The following is a 16,109-nucleotide window of genomic DNA, read 5'->3' as shown; positions in this document are numbered from 1 at the left end:
GAGCACGAATGGTTGCCATAGATTGGCAACCTCTCCAGGATATACCCCTCCTCTTGCCATATGACAGCTGGTATAGTCTCAAATTGTGACCCTGAGTTGGCTAAGCAGAAGAAGATGGATAGTTTCTCTTATTTCTTTTTTCAGAAAAGTACCACATGTGGTCAGTGTTGAGAATTTAAATCAATACTGGTACCATAGATACCAAAATTCAAGACCAGGCTGGACAAAACCTAAAACCCGTCTGTAAGGAAGAGGACTCCCTTACTGCATTTATATTATATTATATGTATAGCACTTTAGAGCACACCTTTCACTTTATTAAAAGCACCTTATCAAGCAATTTATGAGCATTGCACTTTAAGCATGGATTTGCACACAAGAAGTTTAAATATTTATTGACTATTTATTGGGAATTTTAAAATCAGTTGGTAGCCTTGTTTCAGATCCTGCACAGCTGCTCCTCATCAAGGAATGTGGTGGTTGTCTGTCAGGAGAGAAGAATGGTGATTGAGATTGTGATTAAGGTTTACCAATAAGGAAAACTAATGCAAATGTGTGTGTGAAATCTAGGGATAAAAATGGTGCAAATAAGTGTTTGTAAGTTAATGATTACTCACCTTTCTTGCCTGTGTCCTCTTCAAGGTGTTTGGGCAAATGTTTCCCCGGGGGTCCAGACACCATTTAAAGGTTCCGGGAGAGTCCATTGGTAAAGAGAGTGTGGTGAATCTTGTTGTGCTTGGGTTTCTGGGTTTTTATAATATTGGGTTTGGTGTAACATTAAGTGTGAAATATTTATTAATATGTAAATGTGAAATGTATTTATGTATTTATTTATTCTTATTGATATATTGTATACTGTGGTGGAAGGTAGGGATTTAAGAATTTACCTGAGAGTGGAATAATGGTTTAGTCTGTGACAGCTGAACATATTTAAGGCTGCCAGTTGTCATTAGAGGATGGATTTTTGTGCTGTGAAGAAGCTCGACAAGTTGATGGTTTTAAGGAGAGCCATATAGCAAATAAATACTTTGTTCCACTACACTTGCCTTGGTCTGTCTCACTGTGTTTCCAGCCACTAAGGGCTGCCCTGTTACACCGTCAGAGGAAATGAATATTCTGACACTCTGACAAAGGGTGTAATTCTTCCCCAAATAATAGCAATTTATTACAAACATTTTGATCAGAATAATTGCAGCTCGTTGCAATAAAGCATGGATTGAGATGCATGGCAGCAGGTGAGTGATGGCAGATTTATAATATATATCTTTTGAAATATCAGTTGAAACATATGAATTGATATGGTTCAACTGATATGATCAAACTTAAAGAAACCCGCCTTACCAGGTTTGTTACCGGACAAAGAGTAAATTAGGCAGCGACATACAGGTGTATACATGATTAGAGCTCGAACTATGCGAAAGAGAAAATAGATATTCTAAAAAGAGACTAATGTAAGAGTGAGAAAGAGATATGGGAAGGGGAGCGAGAAGATAAATAGAGAAACTGAGCGTGGAATACAAAGAGGAGACTGTGCGTGCATGTGTGTGTGCACCAGGTGCGTATCTGCAGTCCCCAAGGTCCTTCTAGCTGTCTTCTCCTATTGATTAGTTCATATTGATCTGGCCTGACACACACACACACACACACACACACACACAGCATGATTCACTTGATTTAGCCAGGCTTTGACACAGGGGACATGAGGGTACATTGTTAATATACACACACACACACACACACACACACACACACACACACACACACACACAAAAACCCCGAATCCTTCCATCGTTTGGCCCTCTTAAAAGGACAACCATCTTCTCTCTCTGACACACACACACACACGCACACACACACGAGCGCGAGCGCGTGTGCGTGCTTGACAAGCAGCAAACATTCACTCTCCCTGTTTACTCATGTGCATTGGTTGTCTGGCAAACAGGAAGGAGAAACAATGAGACTGTATGAGGCAAACTGTTGATAAATCTTTTTGCCTGTTTTTATTCCCTCAAAATTGTTGGACTCTTCTTCAAACACCATACGTAGCACTGTATGTTTTGTATGTTGCAGATATGCAATAGTAGCTTAGATCATATCACAGCTAACCCTAACTGTAAAGCTACTGTAATAAATATTTTTAACAAAAAATGTGATTAATTATATTTGTGGCCTCTTTTTTGACAGCAGTGTTTAATTATATTTTAAGGCTTTCATTTATGTATTTTTTAGGCGTGTGAGCATAGGAGTGCCATTTCATCTTATTTAGCATTAAGTATTAATGACCTTATAAGGGCTTGCTTTGCAGTTTAACTGATAAGTACTGTACAAAAGTCACCCTTTATGTCTTTATATTTTGATTCCATGGAGCCAGACTTTCTTTTCATTTTTAAGGTGGTATTGAAGAATAGTTCTCCAGGCATTCTGAAAATCTTTCAAAGTGTATTCACTCATTTTCGGTCTAGTCCTTGTACCTGACTATATTCAGAGGAATGATTTTGATTGTTAAGCTACTTAACACAGTTCTGTGAATAAGTTTGAAACCATTTGACAAGCATAAAATAGTATTTTTGCACCAACATGGCACATCTCAGCATGGTGTGGCGTGTGTCCTTAAAATTTGAGCAAGGCGAACAAATGGAGGACAAAAGAAAAAGTGGCAGGCCTGAAAAACTATCCACAGTAGATTAACAGTATCATATGAAAGTTATGTAGGAAATAAAATCCAGCATTGACCTGACACATAACCTGAGGTCTTGCCCTTCAGTTGATCCATCCACTGTTCAGTGAAGCCTCATTAGAAATGACAGAACTATGAATGCAAAAAGGTACTGTCAACTTTTGAACCACCATCTGGAAAGCATCTGATTGGCTACAGCTGGCAACTCCCTGGCAAAATAAAAACGCACAGTGAAACACTACCGGTCATGGATTGGCTACTTCAGAGCTTGTACCTCAACATTATTGAAGCAGTGTGGGATCGTCTTAAGAGAGAATAGAACAAAACGCAGCCACAGTAGCTAACATACTTTATACACATTAGTTGCTTATGTCATATCTGCTGTTGTAGCCATCAAAATTAGTCATTGCAGATTTAATGTATTTTTTTTTTCACAATACCCTGATGCTCTGACAAAACAGTTAATCATGATACAAATAAGCAAATGCAAATACAGTCGACTGCGACTGCAATCGTAGCAAAAAGCACAGGTTTGCAACTGTAGGGCCACCGGTGCTTAACAGCGGTTCCCGTTTTCAAACACAAGAAGAAGAAGAAAAAGGCATTCACTTCAAGACAAGGTGCCCTTGAGCAAAACATCTCACCTCCAGCCGCTCCTGAGTCGTTTAGTGGCAGCTGCTGAAGAGTGTTTTTTGTTCAGGCCAGATCCCAGTGTGACTGTGTGGAGGTGTGTGAAGGTGAAGTAGGTCTAGGCTCACAAAGAGTTTATGCTTGCTCTGTCTGCGTCTACGGAGATGGAAGGGAGAGGAAATAATGTCAAAAAGGTGAGAAAATGGTGAAGCAAGAGTCTGCTCATCAACAACCCTCTAATGAGAGGGTTTGGTCTGCTTGCAGGCTTCCTGACACATATCAATATGTATACTCAATATGATACACACCACACACAGACACAGCCCCAGATCTTTTAAAAAAAAATGTATTTGTCCTTCATCCAGCCTCTGTGCTACACTTTCCTTTTCCCCCTCTTTGTCTCTGAATCAGAAGAAACGTCACTGTCTGTCTCTGCCTTTAGTCTTTCGTGTGCATGTACGCATACACATACACCGACACACCAGTACAGTACGTGCACAGATACGCAACCACCTGCACCCACAGAGACTAAAACACACACATACACAACCACACACACACACGCATAGACTGCCTTCTGCTGCTGTGATGGCTCCGAGCTGTCAAAACACCCTTGCTTTCTCTCCCTCTCTCACCAAAGCAGCTTGACTGAGCTTGTCTATGCAGGTTCACAGAGACTGCTGTCTATCCACCCTCATTCTTTCTTTCCTCACATTCTCCTCTGCAGTTTGCATCTTGATTTTGCTTTCTCGAGCTTTTCAGCCCTTGCCCACATACATTTTAAATAATGCTTTATTGTATGTCCCTGTTTATTGTATTAGGCTATCATTCAAATGTCTCGGTGGAACGTTAAGTGTTCATAAAGGTTTATACTGACTTGTCAAGGTCTTTGCTCACAACACATTCCCGCATTATGTGAAACAGTCACAAAATTGAATCCATTGTTTTGTTTTCCTCCCCCCCCCCCCTTTTCTTGCTTACATGGACACCAACTTTTATCCTCCAGTTTGTATCCATGCGTGTGAAGATTTTTTACACATTATTACTCACAATACAGTTTGAAACCCAGTGAGTTTTGGATTTTATTTGGAAGGGCTTTTACATGTGAGTTGTGCTTTTTCTTGCTGTTCGGTTAGGTGTAGGCACCAGAACTAAGACCAGAGGTTTTGGATACAGTGTCACGTTCTTCAAAGCTGTAATGTGCCCCCCTTAGAGAAGCCTCAAAAACATAGACAATGTAGACACAATCCTTCTTCCCATTGAAATACATTGGGAGGTCGTGTCCACAGTGAGGCAGAAAAACAGACGAGGTGCTGTTTACGTGTGAATGTGTAATTTTTCCAATAATGAAATGGTTAAATGGCATTAGAACTCTTAAATATGGTCTTTTGCGGCCCACCTGTGGTGCAGACACAACCTGGTTATTCTGTTTAGTCTCAGTTTGCACTATGCTGGCTTAAGTTGCTGACATAGTCCATAATGGACACAGATGTTGGCAGCAGGGTTCATGGTGGATGTGCACTGGGTGCTGTTTACACTACACCAGCTGCTTGTCTGCCTATGTGGTTCACCTATGCACAGTCAGCCTCGTTTCATGTAAAGGAGCATCAGCGGTTCCTCTACGTGACATTTATGCCAGTATGATTTAAGTCTGAAAATGCTGCTTAGATGTGGAAACAATGTGCATTCACGTCACTAATTTCCAGCTGAATTTTCAAACCTGTCCACTCCTGGACATCCTGTTTTCCACTCCTGGATTTGTTTCACTAAAAATGTTATCTCTGTATGTATGAAATCCTGCAGCTTCCAAATGCTACCATTTTATTACAATCCTCTGCTTAGTCTGGTAATCAAACGCTGCTTTATGCAGAGGGAAAGTAAACTGACCACACAGGCATTGATATGGGTTGATGAGATGCCTCCCGGCATTCAAAATGAGTTGCTGGTGAGGCAGTTGGTTCCTTTCTGCTCACCTCTAGAGGTGAACAGAAAGGTGCCCTTCTGGGCACATCTTTTTCTTTAGCCTCTCCAAGGATTTGAAAAGTAGTAACAAATTGTGACTCGGAGGCATAATTTGTGAGGAAAAAGGCGTGCTTTTAAATTTAGCCACCTTGTTTTCTGCATTACAGGCATCACATTACATGCTTATTAAAAATTAATGTAGTACTCAAAATATATAAGACATCAAGGTCATAACACACATGTGACCTGTAAAATCTAGTACAGAGCACACAGATGATTTTACTGCACAAAAAAACATGATGTTAACAAGTCATGTGTGCAAGGCAGGTAATTTTTTTCCCCCTGAAATAGTTCTTCCTGGTAAAATATATGCCTGCTCTCTCTCTCCTAGTTTGATTTGCTTCCCTTTTCTTTTCTCAGTCTCTGCTACCACACACACACACACACACACACACACACACACACACACACACACACACACACACACACACATACACACACCACACGCAAGTGCTGTGTGTTTGGCCTGCAGCGTGTGCACAGTGGGGAGGAATCAACCGTATGGCAGGCATGAGGACGAAGCCAAATCTGGCTTGTACACATGGTGTGTGGCCGTGTTGCCCTGTGAGTGTGAGTGTATATGTGTGTGTGTGTGTGTGTGTGTTTAGCTAAAGGCAGCCTGCACTTAAATATATATCAGGGGCAGCGGTTGCCTAAAGGTGAAAGCTATGTGGTTTTCACTGGAAGGCTGCCGAACGAACGAATGAAAACCACTCTCCATTCCCTCGCCAGCTACTGTCACTCTGCCCCTGAGCAAGGCACTTAACTGCTGGATAAGAGCAGCAATGAAGCTAACTAGCATTTCTCATTGCTTAGAATAAAGTCGTATATTTTCTGTGTTGCTGATTGCACTCTAATCATGAAAGCTGAGATGTTGGGAACAAATTTATAAACAAACAATGGAAAGATTTTTTTAAAAACGCACCATCTAAATGGTACTAATCACTAATAATAACCTCTCAGTGCATAGGAAAGCAGTGGCAGGTATAAAGGTTAGACTTGTTTTGTAAACTGCAGACAGTTTGAGTTTGGGTCTTCAAGCTTGAATTGTATTGCAATGGCAATAACAAACTAGAACATTTCTGTGAACATCCATGACAAAAATCCATGCTACCTGCATGGACACCTGCACAAGAAAAACACATGACTATTCTTACACAATCCCAAATCTGATTACAATCAAGTATTTAATTATGCATACAAATGGTTGACAATTTCAAAGCATTACCACTGGTCTGCGTGGAGGAATATTAGAGCTTCCTTGAATATACAGATACTGTCTTTGCACTTTCCTTGTGCATGCGCAAAGCGTCAAAACACTTCTTATAAGGCATGGAGAAAGCATGTGTTTCTGCATGCGTGTCCAGGTCTGTGTCAATATATGCTGCCTGCAGGAAAATATGCATGTAATTTAATTGTATGCGCATGTGTGCGTGTATTGTATACTGCGTTTGCTGCCAATATGCAAACACACATTGAGCGCATATGTGTGAGAGCGTCTCGGCTCGTGGTGGTTTTGTAAGTGCATGAAAATCATTTATTCATGTTTCACACTCTCTGTGTCTCTTTCAGTGTGTGTGTGTTGAATACAGAGTCAATTTTTGTCTTGCAAGCGTGCTCTAATAGCTACTCTTTGCTTACATGCGAAGCTAAAGGTTAGGCTATCATGTCTTTATTTTTGAATACTGAATGGTGTGTTTATGTTCTCCATCTCTTTTCCCTTTTATATCTTGGCAATGAATATATATATATATATATTTCTTTACACTAAATTCTCGCCTCTTTGCCCCATCTACTCTTTGACTCCTCTAAATAGCTATCAGAATTGTGTGTGCGTGTCTGTGTGTAAGGAAGCTTTAAAAATGCATATATTCTATAAGAGGAAAGAGGAAACAGAGCGTGGTGAAAAGAAAAATACAGCCTCTGTGTGTGTTGTCAGTTGACTTGACATCTGATCTTGCTGAGTATGGTAAAGAAGAAAGTGCTGAAAGTACTCTGTGTGGGGGATCCTCTGTGTGTGAGCGAGTGTGTGTGAGCTAAAGTGTGTCTATGGTATTTTGTGGCCTGTGTGTGTCCTCGATTCTGTGTGGGTGGTGAGAGGAGGGAGTAAGGGAATAGGGTGTGTGTGATTGCATTTAGTTTAAGTGTCAGCATGCCTTCGTGTGTGTCTGTGTGTGTGTGGTGAGCAGGAAAAAGAGAGGGGGAGTCAGACAGTGAAAGAGAAGCTGAGAGATGGATGGCAGGGAGGGTGACGAGGGAGGAAGAAAGGAAAAGGAGAGCAAAGAAAATGCTGAAGAGAAAGTGAAGGGAAAGCAGGAGATAAGATGGAAGGGTGTTATGATGGAAGGAAAGCCAGTGCCCGTTCTTCTTCTCTTTCTTATTCCAGTTTATGTTTTAGGCTTCTTCACTGTTGTATAAATGTTATATGAACTGCGGATGCTATGAATAAATGTTACATAAAAAAACTCTTTCTTTCTTCTCTTTTTTTTGTTTTGTCTTTTTCAGAAAAGATCTCCCCAGAGTTTCTCCTGACAAATAGACCAGTTTGATGCACACACGAATACACATCACATGTGACCAACTGCTTCTTTATTGTCTACAAGCAGGAGAAATCCTTTTACCTGTTTCTTCTTTATTTGTGTCCTTGTGTGTATTTTATGAGTTCCATCAACAGGAAAGTGTCCCACTGAAGGAAATCTATCAATGTTTAATCCCCTGTGTTCTGAAAACGCACTCTTGACAAACAAGAAACAAGGCAGAGTGAGAAGGCATGACTCAAAAAAACGTAACATATCGAGTACTTGTACCTTTTGGTTAGCTGAACAAAGATTTTGAACATACATGCAAAAAAACAGGGTAAAAAAAACAAACAAAAAACAGGTGAATGCAGGCAAGGCAGGCAAAGAGGAAATTTGCATGTTTCTTCTCTTCTTTCCTTCATTTGGATTGCAGTGTTGATCTGTTTCCTGGGTCGTTGTGCTAGCATCATAAAATGCCCATAAAGTCACCAGTCAGGAAAATGTTTAGTTTGTACAGCAAGGCTTCGATAGGGCTTCTATGGTCATTACAAAGGATAGCGGTTTAAAATGCTTAAAAAAAGTGGCTTCACTTTTCAGACTTAAAATTAAAACTACAGTCTTTGTTGTCTTTTGTGCTTCTTTCTCTTTCTGCTGTAGTAGTTAGCATTCCAGTTCAAGCGAGATGTTCAGCCAGTTAGTATTCAACCTATGCATAGCGTCATTGTGTAGAGGCAATGCACTGCTGGCTTGTTCAGGGACTGCACAAAAGTGCAGCTCTGTAACCTCCACACTGGTTTAATTCCCATAATCCTCTCAGCAGAAGTAGAAAGCTAGTCAGACAGGCTGGAAACCCCCTGGCAACCTCTGGTCACTAAGGAAAAATGTGTATTCCTTGAGGGGTTGGTGAGCGGTTGCTGGGTAAAATCAGACACAAAAAAGGTGCAGCACCAAAAGCTTTTTGTGATTGTATATGTCACCAGAAAATTGCTGTGGTCACCCCATCTGCACGTCCCACTCTAAACGTTTCATTAGCAGTCAGCGACTAGTTGCAGAGTTTTTGCAGAGAAGTCTTATACAAACTATAAGTGACTGTGACAACCTGCTAACAACCAAGAAATCACAGCCACTTGCCAATATTTCCCTGACTCACCAGCTTTCCATGACTGGGGCTTTAGCAATCAATATCACACTTTTGTCCAGCAACCACTTGCAATCATTTGGGGAATACAAATTTTTTCCTATACCAGTGGTTGCCAAGTGGACACCAACCAGTCTGTAGGCCTGTGTAACAGTGACCTAAGCAGTGGCGGCTGGCCCATAGGGGGCGCTCGGGCTCCGCCCCCCCAAATGTGGAGGAGTAAAAATATATATTTTTAAAAAATTCATCAATGATAGTTTTACTATGTGTGTGCCCATATACAGCCAGGCGTATTTTAACATTTTCACCAGCTGACTCATTAAAGTTCAACCAACAAACGGTGTTTTTCTTCTTCTGGGGCGCTCGTCAAAGCGCCCTTGATATGCAGCGAAATAGCCTATCATTAAATGGTTGCCAGGGGAAAATAATAAATATTTGACCTATCAGCGTCGCTGAATTAAATGGTTTGGGGGCGCTTAAAATTGCGCCCCTGCAGAAAACGTGAAAGCTCACGAGTTCATATGGACAACAGTGTAAAGCTAGCTGTGCTAGGGAAAACTAGCATAGCGGCGCAGCTAGATGATGGACATCGGATTGCTTTAAGAAGGCACAACGAAGAGGTAGATAAAAACCGTCATATTTTATCTAAAATCATCGATTGTATTAAGTTTTGTGGTGCTTTTGAGCTAGCAATGCGGGGACATGATGAAAGTGATTCCTCAGACAATCCAGGGATTTTTAGAGGTTTAGTCGACTTGATGGCATCAATTGATCACGACTTGAGGCAACACCTTGAAAATGCTACTGTATTTAAAGGCACCTCGAAAACAGTCCAGAACGAGATCCTGGATTGCATGTTGGCAGTTCTGAGAGAAAGGATCGTGGAAGAAGTAAAGGCAGCGAAGTTTTTAGCCATTCAAGCTGATGAAACCACTGACATTTCTACACACTGTCAGTTAGTCATGGTGCTAAGATACATTGACCAACGAAACCGTATTCAAGAGCGTTTTTTTGAATTCATCAAGCTACCCAATGCTTGTGCAGATGCAATAGCCAGTGCCTTATCGGAGAGGCTGCGCTTCATCCTCCCCCAGGGACAAGAGAGAAAGTTGATCGCCCAGGCCTACGATGGGGCCGCTGTAATGAGGGGTACCACTGGAGGAGTGCAGCGTAAGATACAGGACATTTATGCTAACGCTCACTACGTACATTGTTATGCCCATCAGTTAAACCTGGTAATGCAACAAGCAACCTCCCACATCCCTCAAATCAGTCACTTTTTTTCCGACATAGCAGGATTCGCTTCTTTTTTTACTAAATCGAGCAAGAGGACTGCAGTGCTTGACGAGGTGGTGGCGCACCGACTTCCAAGTGCATCGGCAACCCGTTGGAACTTCAACAGTCGTGCTGTGAATACAGTGTATGAACATAAAGACGATCTGGTGAGGTGTTTTCAGACCATCCGTAACAGTGAAGGATTTGATGCCCCTACAAAGAGAGATGCCGGTGGTTTCGTGAGAATGCTGGAAGACGAAGCTTTCTGTTTTTTCCTGGCCTTGTTTCACAAGATAATGCCACATGTAGACATGCTGTATAACCACCTACAGAAGAGAAACATCGATTCTGTCACCATCGCAGGGATCACCCAGACATTCATCAGCCGCATGCAGGCTATCAGGTAGGCATAAAAGCATAAATATGTAACCTAGAATAAATGTTAATTATCTATGCATAGATTCTATCAAATTCTCTGCATATATTCTGTGTTCTGTGACTTAAATGTTTAATGGAATTCAGATAATTTTGATTTATATCAGCCTTTGAAGTAATTTTATGAAAAATATTTGATTAAGTATATTTGATGAAGTATATTCCCAGTAATGATTTGATGTAGCCTATACCATAGGCTATTTCCTGAAATTATGGCCAGGGCCTTTATTTACTTGCACTGGTTTTCCCCCAGCCATTAAACCAGGTCCGGTTATTAATTAAATCCGGTAATTCCCGGTAATTAGAACACAACCTTTGTTTGGTTTGTGTTTGGTTAATATATCCCTATTCAGTTTTCAGAAGCCATTAATGAAACTTATGTATTGGATCAGGGAGGCACTTCCTAATCTGGTTGTGGATGAGGAGTACAGGGGACCTGTTCAAGACCCACCCACAAAGAGACGGAGAACATTGGGGGAAGACAGGCAACACCATTTGGCACTGGAGGTAAGCACTAGCTGCTTGGTCTGATTTAAATCGGATCATCAGATAAAATCTAATGACGATGCTGTCAGATGTCATTTGATATAGTGGTCATGACTGTTTTGTTTTGTTATGGACAGATTTTTTTTTTCAGAATAATGATTAACATGAGACATGTGCCAAAGTCTTACCACTGAATCTAACTCTTACCAATTATATATTATTGGATAGGTGTGCGACACCATTATGAGCCATGCCAAGGAGAGGTTTTCTTTCACCAAGCACCTTGTCAGCGCCACTCTGTTGCAAGGAGACTTGTTCCAACAACACAGCAAAAATTTTCCAGATGCAGCACTACAAACCACAGTGGAAGCCTATCCCTCATTGGACAAAGCCAGACTTAAAACAGAACTGTCCCTGATCTACGACAACGAGGAGTTTCAGAGTTGTAGTGGTGCGCTGGCGCTCTATCAGGTTCTGATGGAAAACAACCTTCAAGACACATTCACCGAAACTGTAAGTCTTCTTAACATCCTCATCACCACACCAATGACAACATCAGAATCGGAGAGGTGTTTCTCTACTTTAAAGAGGATAAAAACTTTCCTGAGAAACAATATGGCTCAGGATCGGCTCAACGCTCTGGCTATGCTGTCCATAGAGAAAAAACTCACACAAGAACTTCCTGATTTCAACACCAGGGTCATCGAGAAATTTGCCACTCAGAAAGACAGACGAGCAAAGTTCTTGTACAAATAAGAACCCTTAACCATATTTACTCTCTTTCTCCATCCCTCTCTCTTTCTCTCTTTAGCCCACCCCCCCAATCAGTTTACAGTTGTTGTTTTCAATAGTTATTTTTCATTCATTCAAAAAAAAAAAAAAAAATCTGTTCATGTTCATTTTTACAAATCTATACAAATGGCCAGAATATGGTTGTTCATTTTAAATTTAAATTAAAATTGTGTTGTTTGATGTACTCATTAAATGGGTCATTTTAGTCGATATCATAAAAATTGCCCCCCCTGAGATTTTTTTCAGGAGCCGCCACTGGACCTAAGCAATATTTGGATTTTCTTTCCTGAATTAAAACAGATTTATATTACTACAAGCTCATCATTCTTAGATTTGAACATCTTTTTCTACTTCTACGTCTATTGTTACACATGAACCCTGGACAGTGTTTTGAGAATTCCAGAAACTTTAGCCATTGTCCGCAACTCTGTTAAACTCAGGGCTACAGTGTGTGTTTGAGAACAGCATTAGATGTCAAAAAGAAACAAAAGAGAAATATCTCAAACAAAGCTGATGTGGATCAATCAATAACTATAATTTGTCTATTTGGATTGGTGCTAGAGTGAAAGGTGTCACATCACTTCATTCATCTGCATCTCCCTCATGTGTTAAAAGTTTAGCTGGAAACAAAATGAAACAGGGAGGACACTTCTTTGCAATTAAATGCGTATTTGAAAAGGAACAAGAGGGTAATTTTAATCAAAAAGCAAAACACACTAGGGTTTCATGGGCATCTTCTTCCATCCTTCCTTTTTTTCAGAAGAAGGAAGGAAAACACACAAAAAAAACATGAGCCGTGAAAGAAAGAAAAAAAAAACGCAGATGTCTGATGTGTTAGAGAGATGAAAGTATGTCACACCACATTGACTGAACATCCCATAGGCTATGTTACTATGGTGCTGACACAGGACTTCAATTAAAGCTAAGAGACCACTGCCACAAATGCATGCAGACAAGACAGTGCAGACAGGCCTATTGACTTGTGTGGCAACACTGTCCTGTCACCACATACAGAGCTACTCTACCTCTGTGACCTCTCCCCCCTCCCCTCCTCTAATCTCATGCATGTGTGTATGTGACACTTTTCACCTCCTTTTCACTTCTCCCCCACCTCCTCTCCTTTCCTACCATCTCTCATTACTATCTCTTCCCCACATTTTAATCCCGCTCCTTATACGCCCCCCTTTTTTTCTTCCTCCACACAGCTCTATCTTCCCCCGCTGTCTTCCTCTTGCCTCTTCCTTCCTTTCCTTTTTTCCTCCCTTCCTTGCCTTCATCCAATCCTTTTTTGTCTTAAAAGAATTCTGGTCAGGATGAATTGATTGGAGACACAAAGGTGGAAGATGTTGGCATTTGTTTTGACATTTCTGCGCATATAACACACACGCATGCAGAAACCCACATAAATACACGAGTGGCTACATACACAGATAAACCCGTACAAATAAGAGAATGTCTCACCAATCCCCCTGAGAGCACGCTCGAGGAAGAGACAGAGATTTCCTGCTGTGTTTGGAAGCTCTGGCAACACTGCTTCACAGTGATGCCAATACGTGAGCAGAAAAGAACAAGAGGGAAAAAATGCACATATAAAGGGGGTACAAAGAGTAGAAATAAGGCTTAGAAAATAGCCACTTGCTCCAGTCATTTACACTGAAAGCTTTAACACTACGACTTCATACTGACAGTTTCATCCAGCCAAGGTATCACTAAGAATGCCAAATCAGGGGTTTCCTATTAACCATTAACATTTTAAATAGTTGGGTAGCTGCACTGTGAGCATGGTAAGTGACCATCTAGAACCTTCTTCTTCTTCTGGCTGCTCCCTTTAGGGGTGATCACCCTCCATTTCATCCTATCTCTTGGATCCTCTTCTGTCACACCAAGCATGTCTTCATTTTTTTTTTTTTAAATGTTTTTTAAGATTTCTATATAACATCCATATATTCCAAATTCGTTACAGATAATTTCAAGCCTTTTTATGTTTTCATTACAATTACAATTTACAGATCATTGAAATCTGAAACACACATTATTAGAATATTTACGTTTTTTAAATTTGAGTAAATTATTTCTCAAACAGTATCAATACCATGTATTTCTCAGTCAACCATAATCAGTCTGCTGACTTGACAGTTGTCCAGATGACTATTGTAGACACCCTCCACCAGGAGGATAAGCCACAGAAGGTCATTGCTGAAAAGGCTGGCTGTTTGCAGAGTGCTGTATTGGAACATATTAATGAAAATGTGAGTGGCAGAGAACAGTGTGGTAGGAAAGGACTTGAGGAAGCTTCAGAAGGAGTGGAGTCAGGCTGGTGTCAGTGGATCAAGAACCACCGACACAGATGTCTTCAAGAAAGGGACTACAGGCGTTGCATTCCTAATATCAAGCCACTCCTGAACTAGAGACATCAGAAGCATACCTGGGCTACAGAGAAAAAGAACTGCTTCTCAGTGGTCCAAAGTCAGACTCGAGAAAGAGTGGAGAGGGACAGAATCCAAGGTGTTTGATGTCCAGTGTGTCTAGAAGTTGATCTTGAACTACTGTGGCTTCCAGGTTCTTCATGGTCACGTTTCTGCTGAGGCTTGCAGCGCAATGCTGGGAGTTTGGTATACATGACGACAAAAGCTCTGTGGGGAACTGCCACTCTAATTTTTTTTGATTGAGCTCAGGAAATATTATAAATGCAAGATAGTGGAGTTTGGATTTTTATGATCTAAGATCCAAATATTAAAATTAAAAAGAAAAAGAGCTTGAAATAATCAATTTTACATATAATGAATATAGGAAATATTACCTTTTTTAATTAAACTAGGAACTAAATGGGCTTTTTTGTAGTTTTACAATTTGTGAGATGCACAAACTAAGTGCTCACAATGCATTCTGGTTCCACGGTGTGAAGTGCTACCGTTCTGTCAGAGGATACCGGCGTTGTAGAAATATGCACAAAACGTTTTTTGGCAATGGTAATCAAGGTCTTTATGCAGTGAGACGATGTGAAAAAAAAATGTTAAACTAAATATTTTGAAGCAGAACTTGTCGTGTTCTGCTAACGATGTGCTTTTTGCAGAAAATTCATCCTCAAAAAATGCACTGTGAAAAAAATGAAGTCGGTATCAGAAAAGGAAGAAACTGAAAATCTGGATTCATCCACACTGATTGCATTGGTAGTGGAAAGATTGAACTCTTAAGGCCTTTACACACTGGATGCTTAAAATCTGTGCAACTATTTCATGCGTTAAAAATAATATTCAGACTCACCTAGACACACAGCTAACAAGTACTCTGGGTCAACCGGCTCTCTGAAATGATTTCTTTGCCTCCTTAGAGTTGGTGGTCCCAGCTTTGCCAAAAAGAGCTCAACTGCTCCACTCACATCCTGAAATATGTGCAAAGATGGTTGTGACACAACTCCTGGATTAAACCATGTAATTCTCCCAGCTGTTGCCTCCATGTGAGAATTTGATGCACTGAGAATTTCCATTTCTTTCTTTTGCTGTTTAGAAACATCAGAACCAGTTAATCATGGCTTGATGTCAACTCCACTTTTTTCAGATTTTCAGTGTGTGTGCATACATTACATGTCAAGTCTGGATCTGAAAAACTTGGAATTTCGTGTTTTTTGAGATGAAATGTATTTCTGAGTTTCTTTTTTTAAGAGCACCAAACTCAACGGCTGGAATGTCCTTTTTTTGTGTGTGTTTTAAACTTTACTTTTGCTTCCACTTGCTGGTTAGTCGCTGAAAGCTACATAGCTAGGTTTTGGTTAAAATGCACCCTGCATTAAACCTGCAAAAGGAATAAATTACACTTTACATGTTTGTCAAAACAGGACCCAAATGCAGAATGGAGGAAGCAGAAATACTGAATGAAAGCAAAAATGTCCAAATAGTCCAAACAAAACAAATACCTAAGGGCAGGCATAATAGCTTGAGGAACACAAAAGAGTATGTGGAAAACAGGTGGGAAGGAAAATAGACAGTCTGATAACTGATAAAGGGACAATGCATACACAGGGTTGTTTGGTGACAGGTGAAAAAAGGTGAGTACAGATGCAACCAATAAGGACGGGCAGACAAATACAAAAGTGTGAAAACAAAAAGGAAGCAAAACAACCACAGATGAAAACAAT

The 16,109-nt window shown here is 40.5% G+C and overlaps 2 protein-coding genes across 6 annotated transcripts in view; one reads left to right on the top strand and one right to left on the bottom strand.

The window, feature by feature from the left end:
• wnt5b (wingless-type MMTV integration site family, member 5b) overlaps positions 1–16,109 on the bottom strand; it is a 94,314-nt gene that overhangs the window by 52,528 nt on the left and 25,677 nt on the right. For 3 of the 5 annotated variants that reach the window (XM_086270100.1, XM_086270102.1, XM_086270104.1), the window contains exon 2: positions 3,322–3,463. The exons of the other annotated variants lie outside the window; for them this stretch is intronic. The gene's annotated coding sequence lies outside the window, so the exon portion shown is untranslated. The remainder of the gene's footprint in view (positions 1–3,321; positions 3,464–16,109) is intronic. 5 annotated transcript variants of the gene reach the window in all.
• LOC147310387 (zinc finger MYM-type protein 1-like) lies at positions 9,155–12,103 on the top strand. Its single transcript, XM_086269825.1, has 3 exons — positions 9,155–10,664; positions 11,089–11,203; positions 11,411–12,103. Exons 1-3 carry the CDS (start codon positions 9,448–9,450, stop codon positions 11,936–11,938), a joined length of 1,860 nt encoding a protein of 619 aa, XP_086125951.1. The 5' UTR covers positions 9,155–9,447; the 3' UTR covers positions 11,939–12,103.

This window comes from Aulonocara sp. 'chitande type north' Nkhata Bay, linkage group LG17, assembly GCF_057382095.1.
Source record: "Aulonocara sp. 'chitande type north' Nkhata Bay isolate Kocher_YH1m ecotype deep benthic linkage group LG17, A_spYH_male_GT1.1, whole genome shotgun sequence".
NCBI lineage: Eukaryota > Metazoa > Chordata > Actinopteri > Cichliformes > Cichlidae > Aulonocara > Aulonocara sp. 'chitande type north' Nkhata Bay.
The sequence above is the reverse complement of the archived record's forward strand: the minus strand, read 5'-3'. Positions and strand labels throughout refer to the sequence as shown.

Excerpts from the sequence above, each read along its gene's own strand:
- LOC147310387 (XM_086269825.1), top strand. The coding sequence starts at position 9,448 with ATGGTTTGGGGGCGCTTAAAATTGCGCCCCTGCAGAAAACGTGAAAGC. Across the intron at positions 10,665-11,088 it reads AGCCGCATGCAGGCTATCAG|GGAGGCACTTCCTAATCTGG; the intron begins GTAGGCATAAAA and ends GTATTGGATCAG. Across the intron at positions 11,204-11,410 it reads AACACCATTTGGCACTGGAG|GTGTGCGACACCATTATGAG; the intron begins GTAAGCACTAGC and ends ATTATTGGATAG.